The sequence below is a fragment of the Phragmites australis genome, chromosome 1, assembly GCF_958298935.1.
Source record: "Phragmites australis chromosome 1, lpPhrAust1.1, whole genome shotgun sequence".
Taxonomy (NCBI): domain Eukaryota; kingdom Viridiplantae; phylum Streptophyta; class Magnoliopsida; order Poales; family Poaceae; genus Phragmites; species Phragmites australis.
In genome coordinates, this window is record NC_084921.1 from 34,932,654 (window position 1) to 34,946,334 (window position 13,681).

Consider the following 13,681-nt stretch of genomic DNA (forward strand, 5'->3'; position numbering starts at 1 on the left):
CACAATATTTCCTCCAGATCAAAATTAGTATCATCATCCATCATAACATCAGTGTCGCCTTCGACAAGTCCCTCATCATCACCATCCACTTGATCAGCAGCAATGTCCTCATTTGGTTCGCTTGTATGTTGTTCGCCGTGATTGGACCAACATGTGTAATCCTTAACAAAACCTCTTAAGATCAAGTGTGATTTGATTATGTTTGATTTGTCCCACAATTTCTAGTTCTTGCAGTTAGAACATGGACAGTATATTTCCTTTGTCTTCTTAGTCAAAACGTCCTTCTCGGCGGCTTCAATAAAAGCAGAGAGTCCTTTGATGTATATTCTTCATGTCTTGGCGTATCGTACATCCATGCTCTATCCATCTTTAACTTCAACCACACTAATTAATTAATTTGAAAATCAGAATAAAAAAGATTTTTTTTTAAAAAAAAGAAAAAATGGGCATGTTATGATTTTAATATGTCTAGGCAATTGAACCTACATTGGCGCAAATTTATGGCTCAAAATAATGTGAATTTATTATTCGCTCTCCCCCTCTCTCTCTCACTCTCCCTAGAGATCTAGATCTAGAAAGAAAAAATCCCCATTCATGATGAAACCTCCTAAGGCTAAAAAACTTCAAATTCTAGCTACACTTTTGAAATATAATGCTTGAATCATGTGAATCTATACAATTGAATCAATATTGGCAATAAATTTTAGCTAATTTGATTATCTAAATGGCAAGAACCATGAGCATCTCTAGATCACATCTAAACCCTAATTAAGCCTTAAATCTAAATCTAAACTTCAAAAAAGTACTAGCTAGGGATGAGATACCCTTACCTTAGATGGCTCCTCCAAAGAATTCAAAAACAAAACCTTCCCCGCTTACTTTCCAAATCCGCTGCCACCTTGAGCTCTACTGTTCGAACAGTAGAGCTCTTTGTCTGAATGGAGCAACCCGATTGGATGCACTATTTATGTAGCTATTTCCACAGGCGGTTCCTTATGTGAACCGCCTGTGTAAATAGCTCCATTTCCACAGGCAGTTCACATAAGAAACCGCAAACTTTCCTTTCGGTCTCTGCAGTGTATTTTTATTGGTTATAGTACAATGTGTAAGGGGTACAAGTGTCTACACATTCCTACTGACCGTGTGTACCTCTCCAGAGATGTGGTCTTTGATGAGCAAGTTTTTCCCTATGCCAACAAAAACTCTTCTCCCCAAACTATCTCTGAGAGTGTTCTTCTACAGCCGGCCTTGATATCTTTTCCTCTACCTTCTTCCAACGCTGAACCCACTATTTGTGACCAACTAAGAGATAGGGCTACCAATCCTACTATGCAAAATGAATCTCACCTTGTATCTGAAGATGTGCAGGCACCAGATAATTTGCCATTAGAACATATTCAGCAGCAGCCGGAGCTATTGTTGAATTCTGGTCAGGTCCATGAAGAACATCCAGAGCTGCTACCAGACCCCATTCAGCAGCACTCTGATTCAGTTCAGGTTCAGCAATATGTAGAAATTGGACGGCCTCGCACACGGTTGCAAAATAAAATTGTGAAGCCTAAAATACTTACTGATGGCACAGTGCATTATGACCCACAGAAGCACAGGTTCGCTGCTCTTACTCAACAACAATCTAATTCAGACATAGAACTAACCTCGCATATTGATGCCTTGAGTCAACCTCACTGGAAGCAAGCTATGCAAGATGAGTTCAATGCACTGATGCACAACAATAGATGTCATCTAGTTTCAGCAAAGAAGGGGATGAACATTGTGGACTGCAAATGGGTATTCAAAGTAAAGCGTAGAGCTAATGGGACTGTTGAGTGTCACAAAGCACGGCTAGTAGCCAAGGGTTTCCGGCAGAGGTACGATATTGATTACGAGGACACCTTCAGCCCAGTAATCAAACCAACAACCATTCGGCTTATTCTTTCATTGGCAATATCAAAAGGATGGCGCATTCGGCAAGCAGATGTTAAAAATGCCTTTCTCAATGGAGATCTTCAAGCAAAGGTTTATATGCAACAACCTCCTGGCTATGAAGATGAAGCTAGGCCGAGCTATGTATGCAGATTGGACAAAGCCATATATGGTCTCAAACAAGCACCACGGGCATAGTATTATAAACTCAGCTCCACTTTTTGTGCTCTGCATTTTATACCTTCCAAGGCAGATGCCTTCCTTTTTATTTACAAGAGTGCAAATCTGATCATGTATGTTCTAGCGTATGTTGATGATCTCATCATTGTCAGCTCTTCACCAGCAGGTATAGTTTGGCTTCTTTAAAAACTAAACATTGAATTTTCCATCAAGGACTTAGGTGATTTACATTTTTTTCCTTGGAATTGAAGTTCACCCAAGTCTAGGGGGGCTGATCTTGTCATAGCAAAAATATATTGCTGATCTGCTTCAGAAGACCAACAAGATGCAATGTAGGCCTATTACCACTCCTATGTCTAGCTCAGAGAAGCTAAGACATGTGGAACTGCACTCTCTACTCAGGAAGCTACACGATATCGCAGTGTTGTCAGGGCACTTCAATATGTAACCATGACACGACCTGATATATCTTTTGCTGTCAATAGAGTCTGTCAGTTCATGCAAAATCCTACTGAAGATCATTGGATTGCTGTGAAAAGGATATTGAGGTATCTAAAGTTCATTTCTACTGATGGCTTGAAAATGGGCCGCTCAAGGTCCACTCTTGTCAGTGCCTTCTCGGACGTAGATTGGGCTGGGTGCTCCGATGATCGTTGATCCACTAGAGGTTTTACTGTCTTTCTTGGATCAAATTTGGTATCTTGGAGCTCCAGGAAACAACAACAGTCCCAAGGTCGAGTACTGAATCTGAGTACAAGGCTCTAGCAAATGCTACTGCCGAACTAATATGGATATAGTCGTTACTCAAAGAATTGGGTATCCATCAGGCTCATGCTCTAGTTCTCTGGTGTGATAATCTGGGTGCGACATATCTTTCAACAAATCCAGTCCATGCAAGAACCAAATATATTGAAGTCGATTTTCATTTTGTTCGAGAGAGTGGCTAAAAAGACACTTGAGATTCGATTTGTATCATCAAAGGATCAAGTAGCAAACGGTCTGACAAAACCTTTATCAGCCGACGCATCAGAGATTTAATATTCGATCTCAATCTGGTTGCCAACCCGTTGAGATTGAGGGGGGGGGGGGGGGGCTGTCAAACAACCTGATTATGGTTAACGATATATATATATATATATAGGTATATCTCTAGCTGTAACAAATCTGTTTGTAATCTTTATGATTTTCTGTTTCTTGTTTCCTACCTTGAAGGACAAGTAACAGCGCCCTCCACATGCTATAGATATGATATCCTGCGTGTTGAGATGATTGCGTTGTGATTTCATCAAATCATTGTGATCTGATTTTTCACAAAGAGACGAAGAGATTAAAGGCAAGGTGAGATCCCCACTTCCCTGGGACACAAATGTTTGTTCCTTGCAACACTAGTTCTGGCTCTCCATGCTCCGGCTCGGCGATGCCTTGCTTGTTCTCCCTGCTTTCCCTTGACCCCACCAGAGAACCTGCACAGGCGCCATCCTTCACCGGCAGGCCCCCTATAAGTACCGCTGCTTCTCTCGCTACTCTTATCACAAGTCACAACTCACACCTTGCTATAGCTCAAGGGCGATCCCTTAGCTTCTTGTCGACCTCGCTCGGTTAGTTCACTAGCCTCTCGGTGGATCTCATGGCATCGATGTCGATGAGCTCGTCGAGGGCGCAGTGGACGGCGAAGCAAAACAAGCTGTTCGAGCAGGCGCTGGCGGTGTACGACAAGGACACGCCGGACCGGTGGCACAACATCGCTCGCGCCGTGGGGGGAAAGTCGGCGGACGAGGTCAGGCGCTACTACGAGCTGCTCGTCCAGGACGTCAAGCACATCGAGGCAGGCAAGGTGCCCTTCCCCGCATACAGGTTCCCCGGCGGCGCACCCGGCTCCATGACCGTCGGCGGCTACGAGGCCGACAGGTACCGAGCTAGCTATTGACCAGCACATACATAAGTCGAGATGAACTCAAGCGCGCGCACGTAATTTGATTTTTTTTCCGATATCACGCACACAAACCACACTGACACACCTCATGTTGCTTAATTTGGCCACTGCGATTCTGACACTTTACATATGAGTCAACCGAGATGAAAATGGAATAACTAAACAGAGAGTAGTTCCGGCTGGCTCACACTATATTATTAACTTTGAGGTATCCTGAAACAGACAGAGAGTACTAGCTGAATTCTAAGCTGGTTTTGTCCTAGATTCTTCGACGTACCATGCTGCAACTAGCTAGTGGAGAGGAGTTTCTGGGACCTTTAAATTTGAAATTTAGGCTTGAAGACTCGAATAGAATCCCCAAATTAGTAGGCCCCTTAACGGTTACTATGTGGGACTCCATGACCTCTGTTGGTCTGTTTGGCAAATCGAAAGCCACGACAGCTAATTTATCATGTTGGCATTTGGTACCAGTACATGGTACATATGCTGGACCGGCGCAACATAGTTTATTCATAATAATGGAATAACATTCTGGCCCTGCATCGTGAGATGCATAAATCCTGCAACATAAAAATGTAGATGCACTGAGAATTTGCTGGACAAATACCCGTCTGTCAGTTTGCCAGTTAGCTCTTGCATAAGATATCGGTGTATTTGGGGCATATATATGTCTGCTTCATCAACTTGTGACCAGAATCTCCTGCGTAAGGTCGTAAAATTGCATGCGGCTGATCTGCGAGTCTACTATCTGCAGGCTGAAGCACCTGAAAATCTAGGTGGCATTCAGGATGCATGTACGCACAGCGCGTGTGCCATGTGGCACGTGTGGCTACAAAGAAGCAACTCAAGCAAGTGGCCAGAGCATCCGTTGTAGATAAATCGATCTCCCATGTATGTACCGTGTTCATCTCATGTCTAATCTCTGTATGTATGTATGTATGTATGTATGTATGTTATATGCATTCGAGAAAAGTGAGAAATAAATAGTTTTTCATTGTGCATCCAATTAGATCATTGTTGAGGTCGCCATCAGGAACTCCTGACACGCTTAGGCTCCGCCTGCCTAGATCCAAAGGTCGCCTGGCTTCAAAACCCTTCTAGAGCCTACAGGCTCTCGACTCTCTATGGAGCCTCAAGCCTTTGGAGGGTTGGAACCCTTGGAGGGCACTAACTTTCGGAGGCATTGGTAAGACAGTTAAGCCCCTAGAAATTTCAATAGGAAGGGGTCCATCAAGCATCATCTGCCTGCCATAAAGTGATCGGTGTTTAATGCTGATCTAATCGATGGTGAGTCTGACACCCTGTGCAGGGCGGGTGTCGCAATTGGCGACCGGCCGCGCACGGCAGCCACTTAACAACACTATAGTATCACGATTAGATGATGTCATCAGATTAAGTACATAATTACTTGGGCTTTAACAATATTTTACCAGGCCGGCTCTAAACCCCGGTTGTATAGCAACAGCTTGTATCTCAGTCTCTTTCATAGGGGTGCCCTCTGTAAGACATTATAAATACAGATCTTAGGAACACATTGAAGGGGAACCTTGGCTCAGAAAATCATTTGTGATGTTCCATTTCTCTCCACTTCTCCTCTAAGATTGAATCATTCATGTGGGTTGGCTCTCACCTTATTTTATTTGTGGAAGATATATTTTCTTTCATCAACAATCATCCATCTTTTTCCCCCCTTTTGGCCTAGTTCCAATTTGTAGAGATTTTGCCACGAACTATTTATATGATGTAGAGTAAGATACTCCTATATTGCGCCATTCCATCTGCCTTTTTCTTTTGCTAGTTAGTTTTTCCAGTATTCCAAAGAAACCCTATTATATGGAGCCTTAACCAAAATCGTGCACATTAATTTGACATGCAAACTGCCAATGGCATATTAGTTCGGCACGCAACTGTCAGCGCGACCAAATCATTTAGATTTTAAGGGCATGAACAATCTAGGATTAGATGTTTATACCTAGGTGTTTAGCACTACGTGAAACGGACAAAGAAGACACATATAAGTGACAAGTTGTGTAATGATCCGTCACTTATGTCGCATCAGGTCAGGATCAGGTATTTACCCATCACAAATAACAAATAAGAAGTGATGGGTCGTAATACTACCTATCACCTATAACATGAGTGACAGGTAATAACTAAACCCATCACTTATGACTTGGTCATATGTGACAGGTCTTCCTGCACCAATCATAAGTGACAGGTCATGTTGCGAGAGGTCACTTATGACTTCGCAAAGGTGACAGGTTTTCCTGGGCCAGTTATAAGAGACATGTCATAATATGACCCGTCACTTATTATTTGTCGTAACATGATCCGTCACTTATAACAAATAATAAGTGACGGGTAATATTATCACTCGTCACCTATTACTTAGCTCTGTTTAAAGAGTTGGTCAGCCACTATGCGGGTAAACAGTTACTCAACAGTTCCGCCTGAACAGTGTTGGCGATTTTCATCGGCTCTGGTAGAGATTTTATAATATCTTGTTGATTTGAACTTTGAATTGGTGCTAGGTCTTTCAAGGTTTGCATCTCCCATTTTCTCCTCATTTCCTTCTCCTCTAATCCCTATTTAGTAGATTTGTTGTGCTTTAAGTTGCAATCAACTATTTTGCATCTTTATCCAAAATCTTAGTACAAGTGAGTTGTATTTATGTTAGATTTGATATTAGTTTTGCCTGATCTACCACGAGATGCTACAGATCTAGTGTATTTGTATGGAATTTTTAATCGCATGCTTAACTATAAAATTAAGGTAATTGTTAAAGAAGAATGAATGTTTTCATATTAATTGTAGATAACGGACAAAAGTTGGATATACCTTAAGACCCGAACTTGTTTGGAGTATCTGAGCGGGGTGAAGCATTTCATGAGTGCTGCCTTGGCGGATATGAAATATCGTGGTAAAACGGCAATGTATTGTCCATGTCACGACTGCAAGAATGATAAGAAGTTTCTGAAACCAGACAATATCCATGCACACTTGGTCATGTGTGGATTTAAAGAGAATTATACATTTAGAACAATCATAGTGAGGAAGGCCTTAACGAGGAAGAGTTGGATTGGACCCTCCATGCCGACAGTGTGGATGAAGGACTTACACCTGGTGAAATGGATCATGATCTCAGGAATGAGGACATATTAGGTTTCAATGATAATGATCTCGAGGATTTTGTAGAGAATGTGGACCAGATGGTGTGGGATGTTGAGCGACACGACGAGTATAACAATGATGAGTTTGCTAAATTTCAGGACTTTGTGCGGGATTCCAAAATGCCCCTTTATCCCAACTGTAAGGAGAAGTACACGCGGATATTTGGGAACCTAAAGCTTCTACAGCTGAAAGCAACACATGGTTGGACTGACAAGAGTTTCGAAGCATTGCTGGATCTGCTAAGTGACATGCTACCGGAGGGGAACTTGGTGCCCGAGGGTGTCTATGATGCAAAGAAGATAATTTGTCATTTAGGACTAGAAATAGAAAAAATACATGCATGTAAGCAAGATTGTATCTTGTTTCGTGGATAGTATGCAGAGCTGGATCAATGCTCCATTTGTGGAACCCATCGATATAAGCGTAGAAATGACGGTGGTGACGGGGATGGAGGCAAGAAAAGTAAAGGTGGTCCTAGGAAGGTGGTGTGGTATTTTCCTGTAATTCCCCGTCTGAAGCGTCTGTTTGCCAACATAAATGAGGCACAATAGGTGTGTTGGCATAAGGAGTGTTGTAAGAACGACACGATGATATGACACATGGCGGATTCCGCTCAATGGCAAATCGTTGATTCCACATTTGGTTTGTTCGCTGAAGAATTGAGAAATATTAGGTTTTCTATGAGCATAGATGGTATGAATCCATTCGGTAACATTAGTACCTCACATAGCACCTGGCCTGTTGTATTGTCGATCTACACCCTTCTGCCCTGGCTTTGTAACAAGCGAACATACATTATGTTGTCGATCTTGATATCAGGACCAAAACAGCCTGGCAACGATATCAATGTGTACCTCAGGCTTTTAGTCGATGATCTTAAGAAACTCTAGTCAGAAGTCATCAAGGTTTGGGATCAGTACAAGCAAGAGTACTTTACCTTGCACTCCATGTTGTTCGTCACCATCAATGATCTGCCAGCACTTCGTAACTTTTCAGGTCAGAGCAAAAGAAAAGGTGAAGCTTGCCCACCTTGCTTAGATGACACATATAGTTTGAGGTTGAACAACTCAAAGAAAATAGTGTACATGCGGCATCAAGGTTTCTTTCCAGGAAGCACCCGTACCAAAACATGGACAAACAGTTCGATGGAACAAGGGAGAAAGCGTTACCTCCGAGGTATTTCAGCGGGAAAGATGTCCACAATCAGGTTAAGAATATCAATGTTGTCATTGGCAAGCGAAAACAATCCTCTAATGATGATGAACACTTAGGAATGTGGAACAAGAAATCAATACTGCAATCGTGCCACGCCTTTCGATGACATTGAAAACTCCATATTTATGCTCCGACCATAATGAAGGGATCCATGTCAAGAAAGCATGAAAACGCCGAATTTGAGTGTGAAATATTAATGTCAAATTTGAATGTTTGGTTTCAAGTAAATTGAATTTGTAATATTAATGCCAAATTTGAATTTTAGGTTTCAAGTTATTTGAATTTGTAATATTAATGTCAAATTTGAATTTTAGGTTTCAAGTTATTTGAATTTGTAATATTAATTTAAAATTTGAATTTTAGGTTTCAAGTTATTTGAATTTATAATATTAATTTAAAATTTGAATTTTAGGTTTCAAGTTATTTGAAGTTATAAATTGTGACGGGTGATATTATTAACCCGTCACTTTTATAACTAACAGGTGACGGGTAAATAACATAACTTGTCACATATGACTTATATGTAAGGGTCGAGTTGAAGTAAAAGGTGACATGTGATATTCTTAACCCGTCACCTATGACTTATACGTAAGGGCCGAGTCGAAGTAAAAGATGATGGGTGATATTCTTAACCCGTCACCTATTACTTACAATAAGTGATGTGTGACATTTATAACCCGTCACCTATATGACTTGTTTGTATATAACCCTAGCTAGTCTCCGCGTGCACACTCTCGTTTTGCCTAAGTCTTTTTGCATGCACGCGCTAGGGTTCTCCGTCGTCGTTGCCCTCCACCCGCCCCACGAGCCGTCGCCCCCCGACCCGCCACTGTCGCCACAGTCGCCCCGTTGCCCCGTCGTCCTCCACCCGTCGCCGTTGCCACGAGTTGTCGCCCCCTGACCCATCTCTGTATGCTACCGTCGCCCGTTGCTGTTGCCACTGTCGCCCCTGAGCCCGTCGTTGCCCCCACCAACGATGGCCTCTCCGCCCCTGTCGGAGCCCCACCGCACTCGAAGCACCGCCGTCGCCCCCGAGCCTGCCGCCGCCGCCTACGAGCCTTCATCGAGCACTCGGTCACCATCGCCACGAGCCCTCTCCAAGCACTCGGCCACCGTCAACACGCAGCTCCTCCCAAAGCCCAAGTCCGAGCACAAGGCAAGGCAACGCCGCCGCCAGCTCCTCCTGTCCTTGTTCCCTTCCTCACGAGGTCAGTCATAAACTTTTGGTCAAAAGCTATCTATGATATGTCTCAAATTAGATTTGTCTGTGTTGAATGGACTATAGTTGAAGCATGTATCATTACTCAGGAAATGCTTGTTCATACACTTGTTCTTGAACTAACCTGTGAGGTGTGTGCATGCTTGTTCATACACTTGTTCTTGAACTAACCAAAGATAATGAACAAAACTATTGACCGCAAAGCATATATAAAAGGAATTAGTGTCTCTATGACTTCAACAGGAATTGCATAAATCCTAAAGCACTTGAATATACACACTTTTCTTATCTTGAATGAGATGCAGAGTTTGAGAACACTTTTCTTTGTCATACTTGGACTCATTGCCACCTTTAGTATGTGAAACCGGAAGGTGGGTTGTTCGGAGAGTTTGTAGTAATATAAGCAGATTGGTCTGTTTATTTTAGTAGTTATCACATCTACCATTATCTAGAGAACACGCATTTCAACATAGATTTCTTAATCTTGATTCCTTTCTTTCCTCTATTGAGAACAAAATATACTACACTTGATTTCCATGGGGAAGAAGAGGATTGCCACTTCTGAGAAACCAAAAGCACAAAGGATGCTAGCACTAGAGGCCGCACTGCCACAAGAAGGGGCGGATAGGAGCCTAAGCCCTCACGCGTCGTCCTCCTCCGGCAGCAGCGGAAGCTAGTATTGTAGCCCTAGCCCTGACCTATCAACGATGCGGGAAAGCCGACGTTGGGCAAGTGATGAAGAGTACAATCTCGTCGAAGAGGTATTGATATGAGTCAACGCATTTTATACTTGTTGAATGGAGGAATATTTTTTGTTTATGTCAACTCCCCTTGTTTTCTCTCTAGATGGTGAAAGCGCAGTCTCCAAGCCAGACAATTGGTAGTGGTACACAAGCCTGAAAGGCAAGATCACAAACACAGTGGTGGACGAACAAGGTTACCGCCACAGGAATCGACACTGACGGGTTGCCTACGGATGAAAAGGCCCTGAATAGATTCTGCAGGGTCGCATGGCTCATTGATCGAGAAAGGGTGCCAATAACGACTAAGTTCGATGACCTGAGTGATGAAGCAAAGAGGGAGTTGTTCGATAATATCATCAAGGAGTATCTGGAGTACCCTGGCAACATGAGCGAGCGTCAAACAATCATCGTGGTCAATGCAGCAATGAAAGCGATCGCAAAACTTCACCAAATCTTTAAGAGCAAGCTTGTGAATCGGTACTTGGCTAAAGGGGTGGTGCCCTTCGAGAGCTACAAGCACTTGAAAGAGGAAGATTGGGATGCTTTGTGCAGATGAAGAAACCAGAGCAGTTCAAAAAGGAGAGTGAGGAGAAGAAGCAGCATCGGACTAGGAACAAGCACAATCATAGGACCGGCGCAACCGGGTACTCTGGGAAAAGGCCAAAATGGCAGGAAGAGGACGAAAAGTTAGCCAAAGAAGGTCGCGAGAATCATTGGTTGCAATTCCCGGGAAGATCACGATCATATTTGCGTGCAAGGGGTGAGCTATCCGAAAGCAGGGAAATCACATTTAGAAAAAGTGAAACACAGGTAGTCGCAGAAAAAGTTAAAGAAAAGGCAGCCAAAACCAGCCAAGGTTTTTTCACCAGGGTCAGGGAACATGATGTTCTCTTAGTGGTGCTGGGAAACCCAGAGCACCCATGTCGAGTGCAGGGTGTATCAAGTTCCCAGGACTGGAAATACGGCTTTCCCGAAGACCTCGGGATGTACAAGAAGAGGAAGAGGTCTGCAATGGACGTGGATGCATTGACAAAGGACATCACTCGAAAAGTTTACCCAAACATCATGGAGCAGCTTGCATCACAGGCAATACAAATTTCCATGCCAGTGGAAGCTAGCCTCGGAGCTGCAGGGAAGAGTAGATGCGCCTCCAAGATGGTCGAGCAACAAGTAGCTGCTGCCATGACTGAGTCGAATACGATTGACATGCTAGAAGGGCTCATGCCCTGCATCCTTTAATCAGGCCTCGCGGGTATCACATTGAGGTTGCAAGGGGCCAAGTGCTTCCAGGAGTCTCCATCTTACATACAGTCTTGATACGTGCAGGCTATGTTGTGTTTACGACGGACATGGTACATTACAATACCACCGATCATGTGTTGGAGCTCCCACCTAATGATGAAGTCACAACTCTAGTTGAAGCGCTTCGTCAAAGGATCCAGTGGATGAGGGGCGACATCGTGGTCTCCAGCGTATCCCAGTTTGGACGATCTCCAAGTGCATCGTCGCCGCACCCCCAACTTCCAGAGAAGGCAGCTTCACTACCTTTTCCTCCTCTAGAGAAGCTGGCTCCACTGCCTTCTCCTCCGCATCCGGCAACCTCGCTTCCAGATCCAATTTCGCCTCCCCTAGAGAGTACAAAGAAGAAAAAAAAAGGAGGCCAAGAAGAAAGTCTTTAAGAAGCACCTCCCGAAGAAGTCGATGGCCATCGTACTAGTAAAGAATACCACAAACATTGGAGCAGCATGGACTAGTGCCAACACGAAATTCAAATATGGGATGCCCATGATGACGGTAGATGGCCTAACAAGGGCGGGAAAAGTATGTGTCGACCTACATAATTACTACACACAGGTTTCTAGAGACAGCAATGCCACATCCATAGTCATACAGTACAAACGACGACACCTCTTAAGTAATGGAGACAACTACTTCATTGTGGGTTTCAATGACTTATACGACCTTTTCAACCTTGAAGCCCTGGACGTTTCGTTATTATGAATCCTCACATTGTAAGTCCCTTGAAACTGAATATTCATTAATTAATACTACTAAGTCTTGAATCTAACTATGTTCTTATCTGCAGACATATGATGAAAGAAACAAAGAAGAACAAGGAGCCCATCGCATTTCTTTACCCTGAGGCCATTTCAATATCAGTAATCCAAATTCACCCCGACTACGCTATAGACCATGTGATCAGGCAATGCAACAACATTCCAAAATGCAGTACCTGATGGGCGCCCACAACACTGGTGGCCATTGGATCTTACTGGTCATTTGCCTCAAGTGGAACTTGGTGTGGTACCTCGACTCTCAAGACCAGTAGGACGAAAAGGCAAACCTAGAGAGCATGATTACAACCCTGTAAAAGGACTCCTCGATATGTAAGTTTTGCCTAACTTAGTTTACATATTTAACTTTTCTAACCTTCAAATTCTCCCTAATCGATCCATCTTTATGTAGGGTTTTTGACAAGTACATTCGAGCTCAACCTGACTACAACAAGAAAGACAGCCGCAAACTGACACACAAGACCGGCTTCGTGGTAAGTGCCACCAAACAGATTACTAAATACTCTATGTTGTTATTTTTTTTTCCTTTTGATCTAGCATTAAATTTTCTTTCCAGTAGTGCCACCAATAACCACCGGGCAACCAATGTGGATTCTATGTTGTGTGGAACATGATCCTCACGATCCGAGCAAAGGATATCAAATCCCCCCATGTAAGTTCAATACAAGATTATTCGTAACTAATTTCAATAATTAGTTTAATTCCATGATAACATGACATTGCTTACACGTCAAATTATGCAGGAATTTAACGCTCTTTTTTTCAATGATGGTGCACTCACGGAGATTCGACGACAGATCGCCGAGTTCTTGGTGTCTGAAGTCATCAACCTACACGGCGAGTTTCACTATAGAACCCCTAGGTTGTTAGGTCTTTTGTAATATGAGTTGATTGGAACTCTGTAACATTTGTTATTTTGTAATGAATTGATTGGAACTTTGTAATATTTGCGATTATGTGATGAAACGAGTTCTTATATAATTGTGTTTGTCGATATGGATTTGGATATGTTGTTGTTGTTTGCAGGGAGAAGACGGCTGCCAAATCCTAGCTACACTCCAGGATGTAGCCTGGAAGTAGTACATTCCTAACTAGCAATATACACATTAGTGACGAGTAACCTAGGATACCCGTCACTTATGCATTCCTCCCAGCACATGGGTGACAGACATAAATGACGGGTAACTAGGTTACCCGTCACTTATATTAGGACATAAGTGAC

The 13,681-nt window shown here is 43.1% G+C and overlaps 1 protein-coding gene across 2 annotated transcripts; it reads left to right on the top strand.

Moving 5' to 3' along the window:
- The first annotated feature begins 3,620 nt into the window (after nt 1-3,620).
- LOC133916464 (protein RADIALIS-like 3) lies at nt 3,621-13,388 on the top strand. 2 transcript variants are annotated; one of them, XM_062360151.1, is made up of 6 exons: nt 3,621-3,932; nt 4,791-12,396; nt 12,471-12,771; nt 12,851-12,932; nt 13,016-13,111; nt 13,203-13,388. In XM_062360151.1, exons 1-2 carry the CDS (start codon nt 3,731-3,733, stop codon nt 4,793-4,795), a joined length of 207 nt encoding a protein of 68 aa, XP_062216135.1. In that variant the 5' UTR covers nt 3,621-3,730; the 3' UTR covers nt 4,796-12,396; nt 12,471-12,771; nt 12,851-12,932; nt 13,016-13,111; nt 13,203-13,388. The 2 variants fall into 2 exon arrangements, with proteins under 2 accessions (XP_062216135.1, XP_062216127.1); XM_062360143.1 differs by having other exon boundaries at nt 3,621-4,011; nt 13,203-13,381.
- Nucleotides 13,389-13,681: the final 293 nt, after the last annotated feature.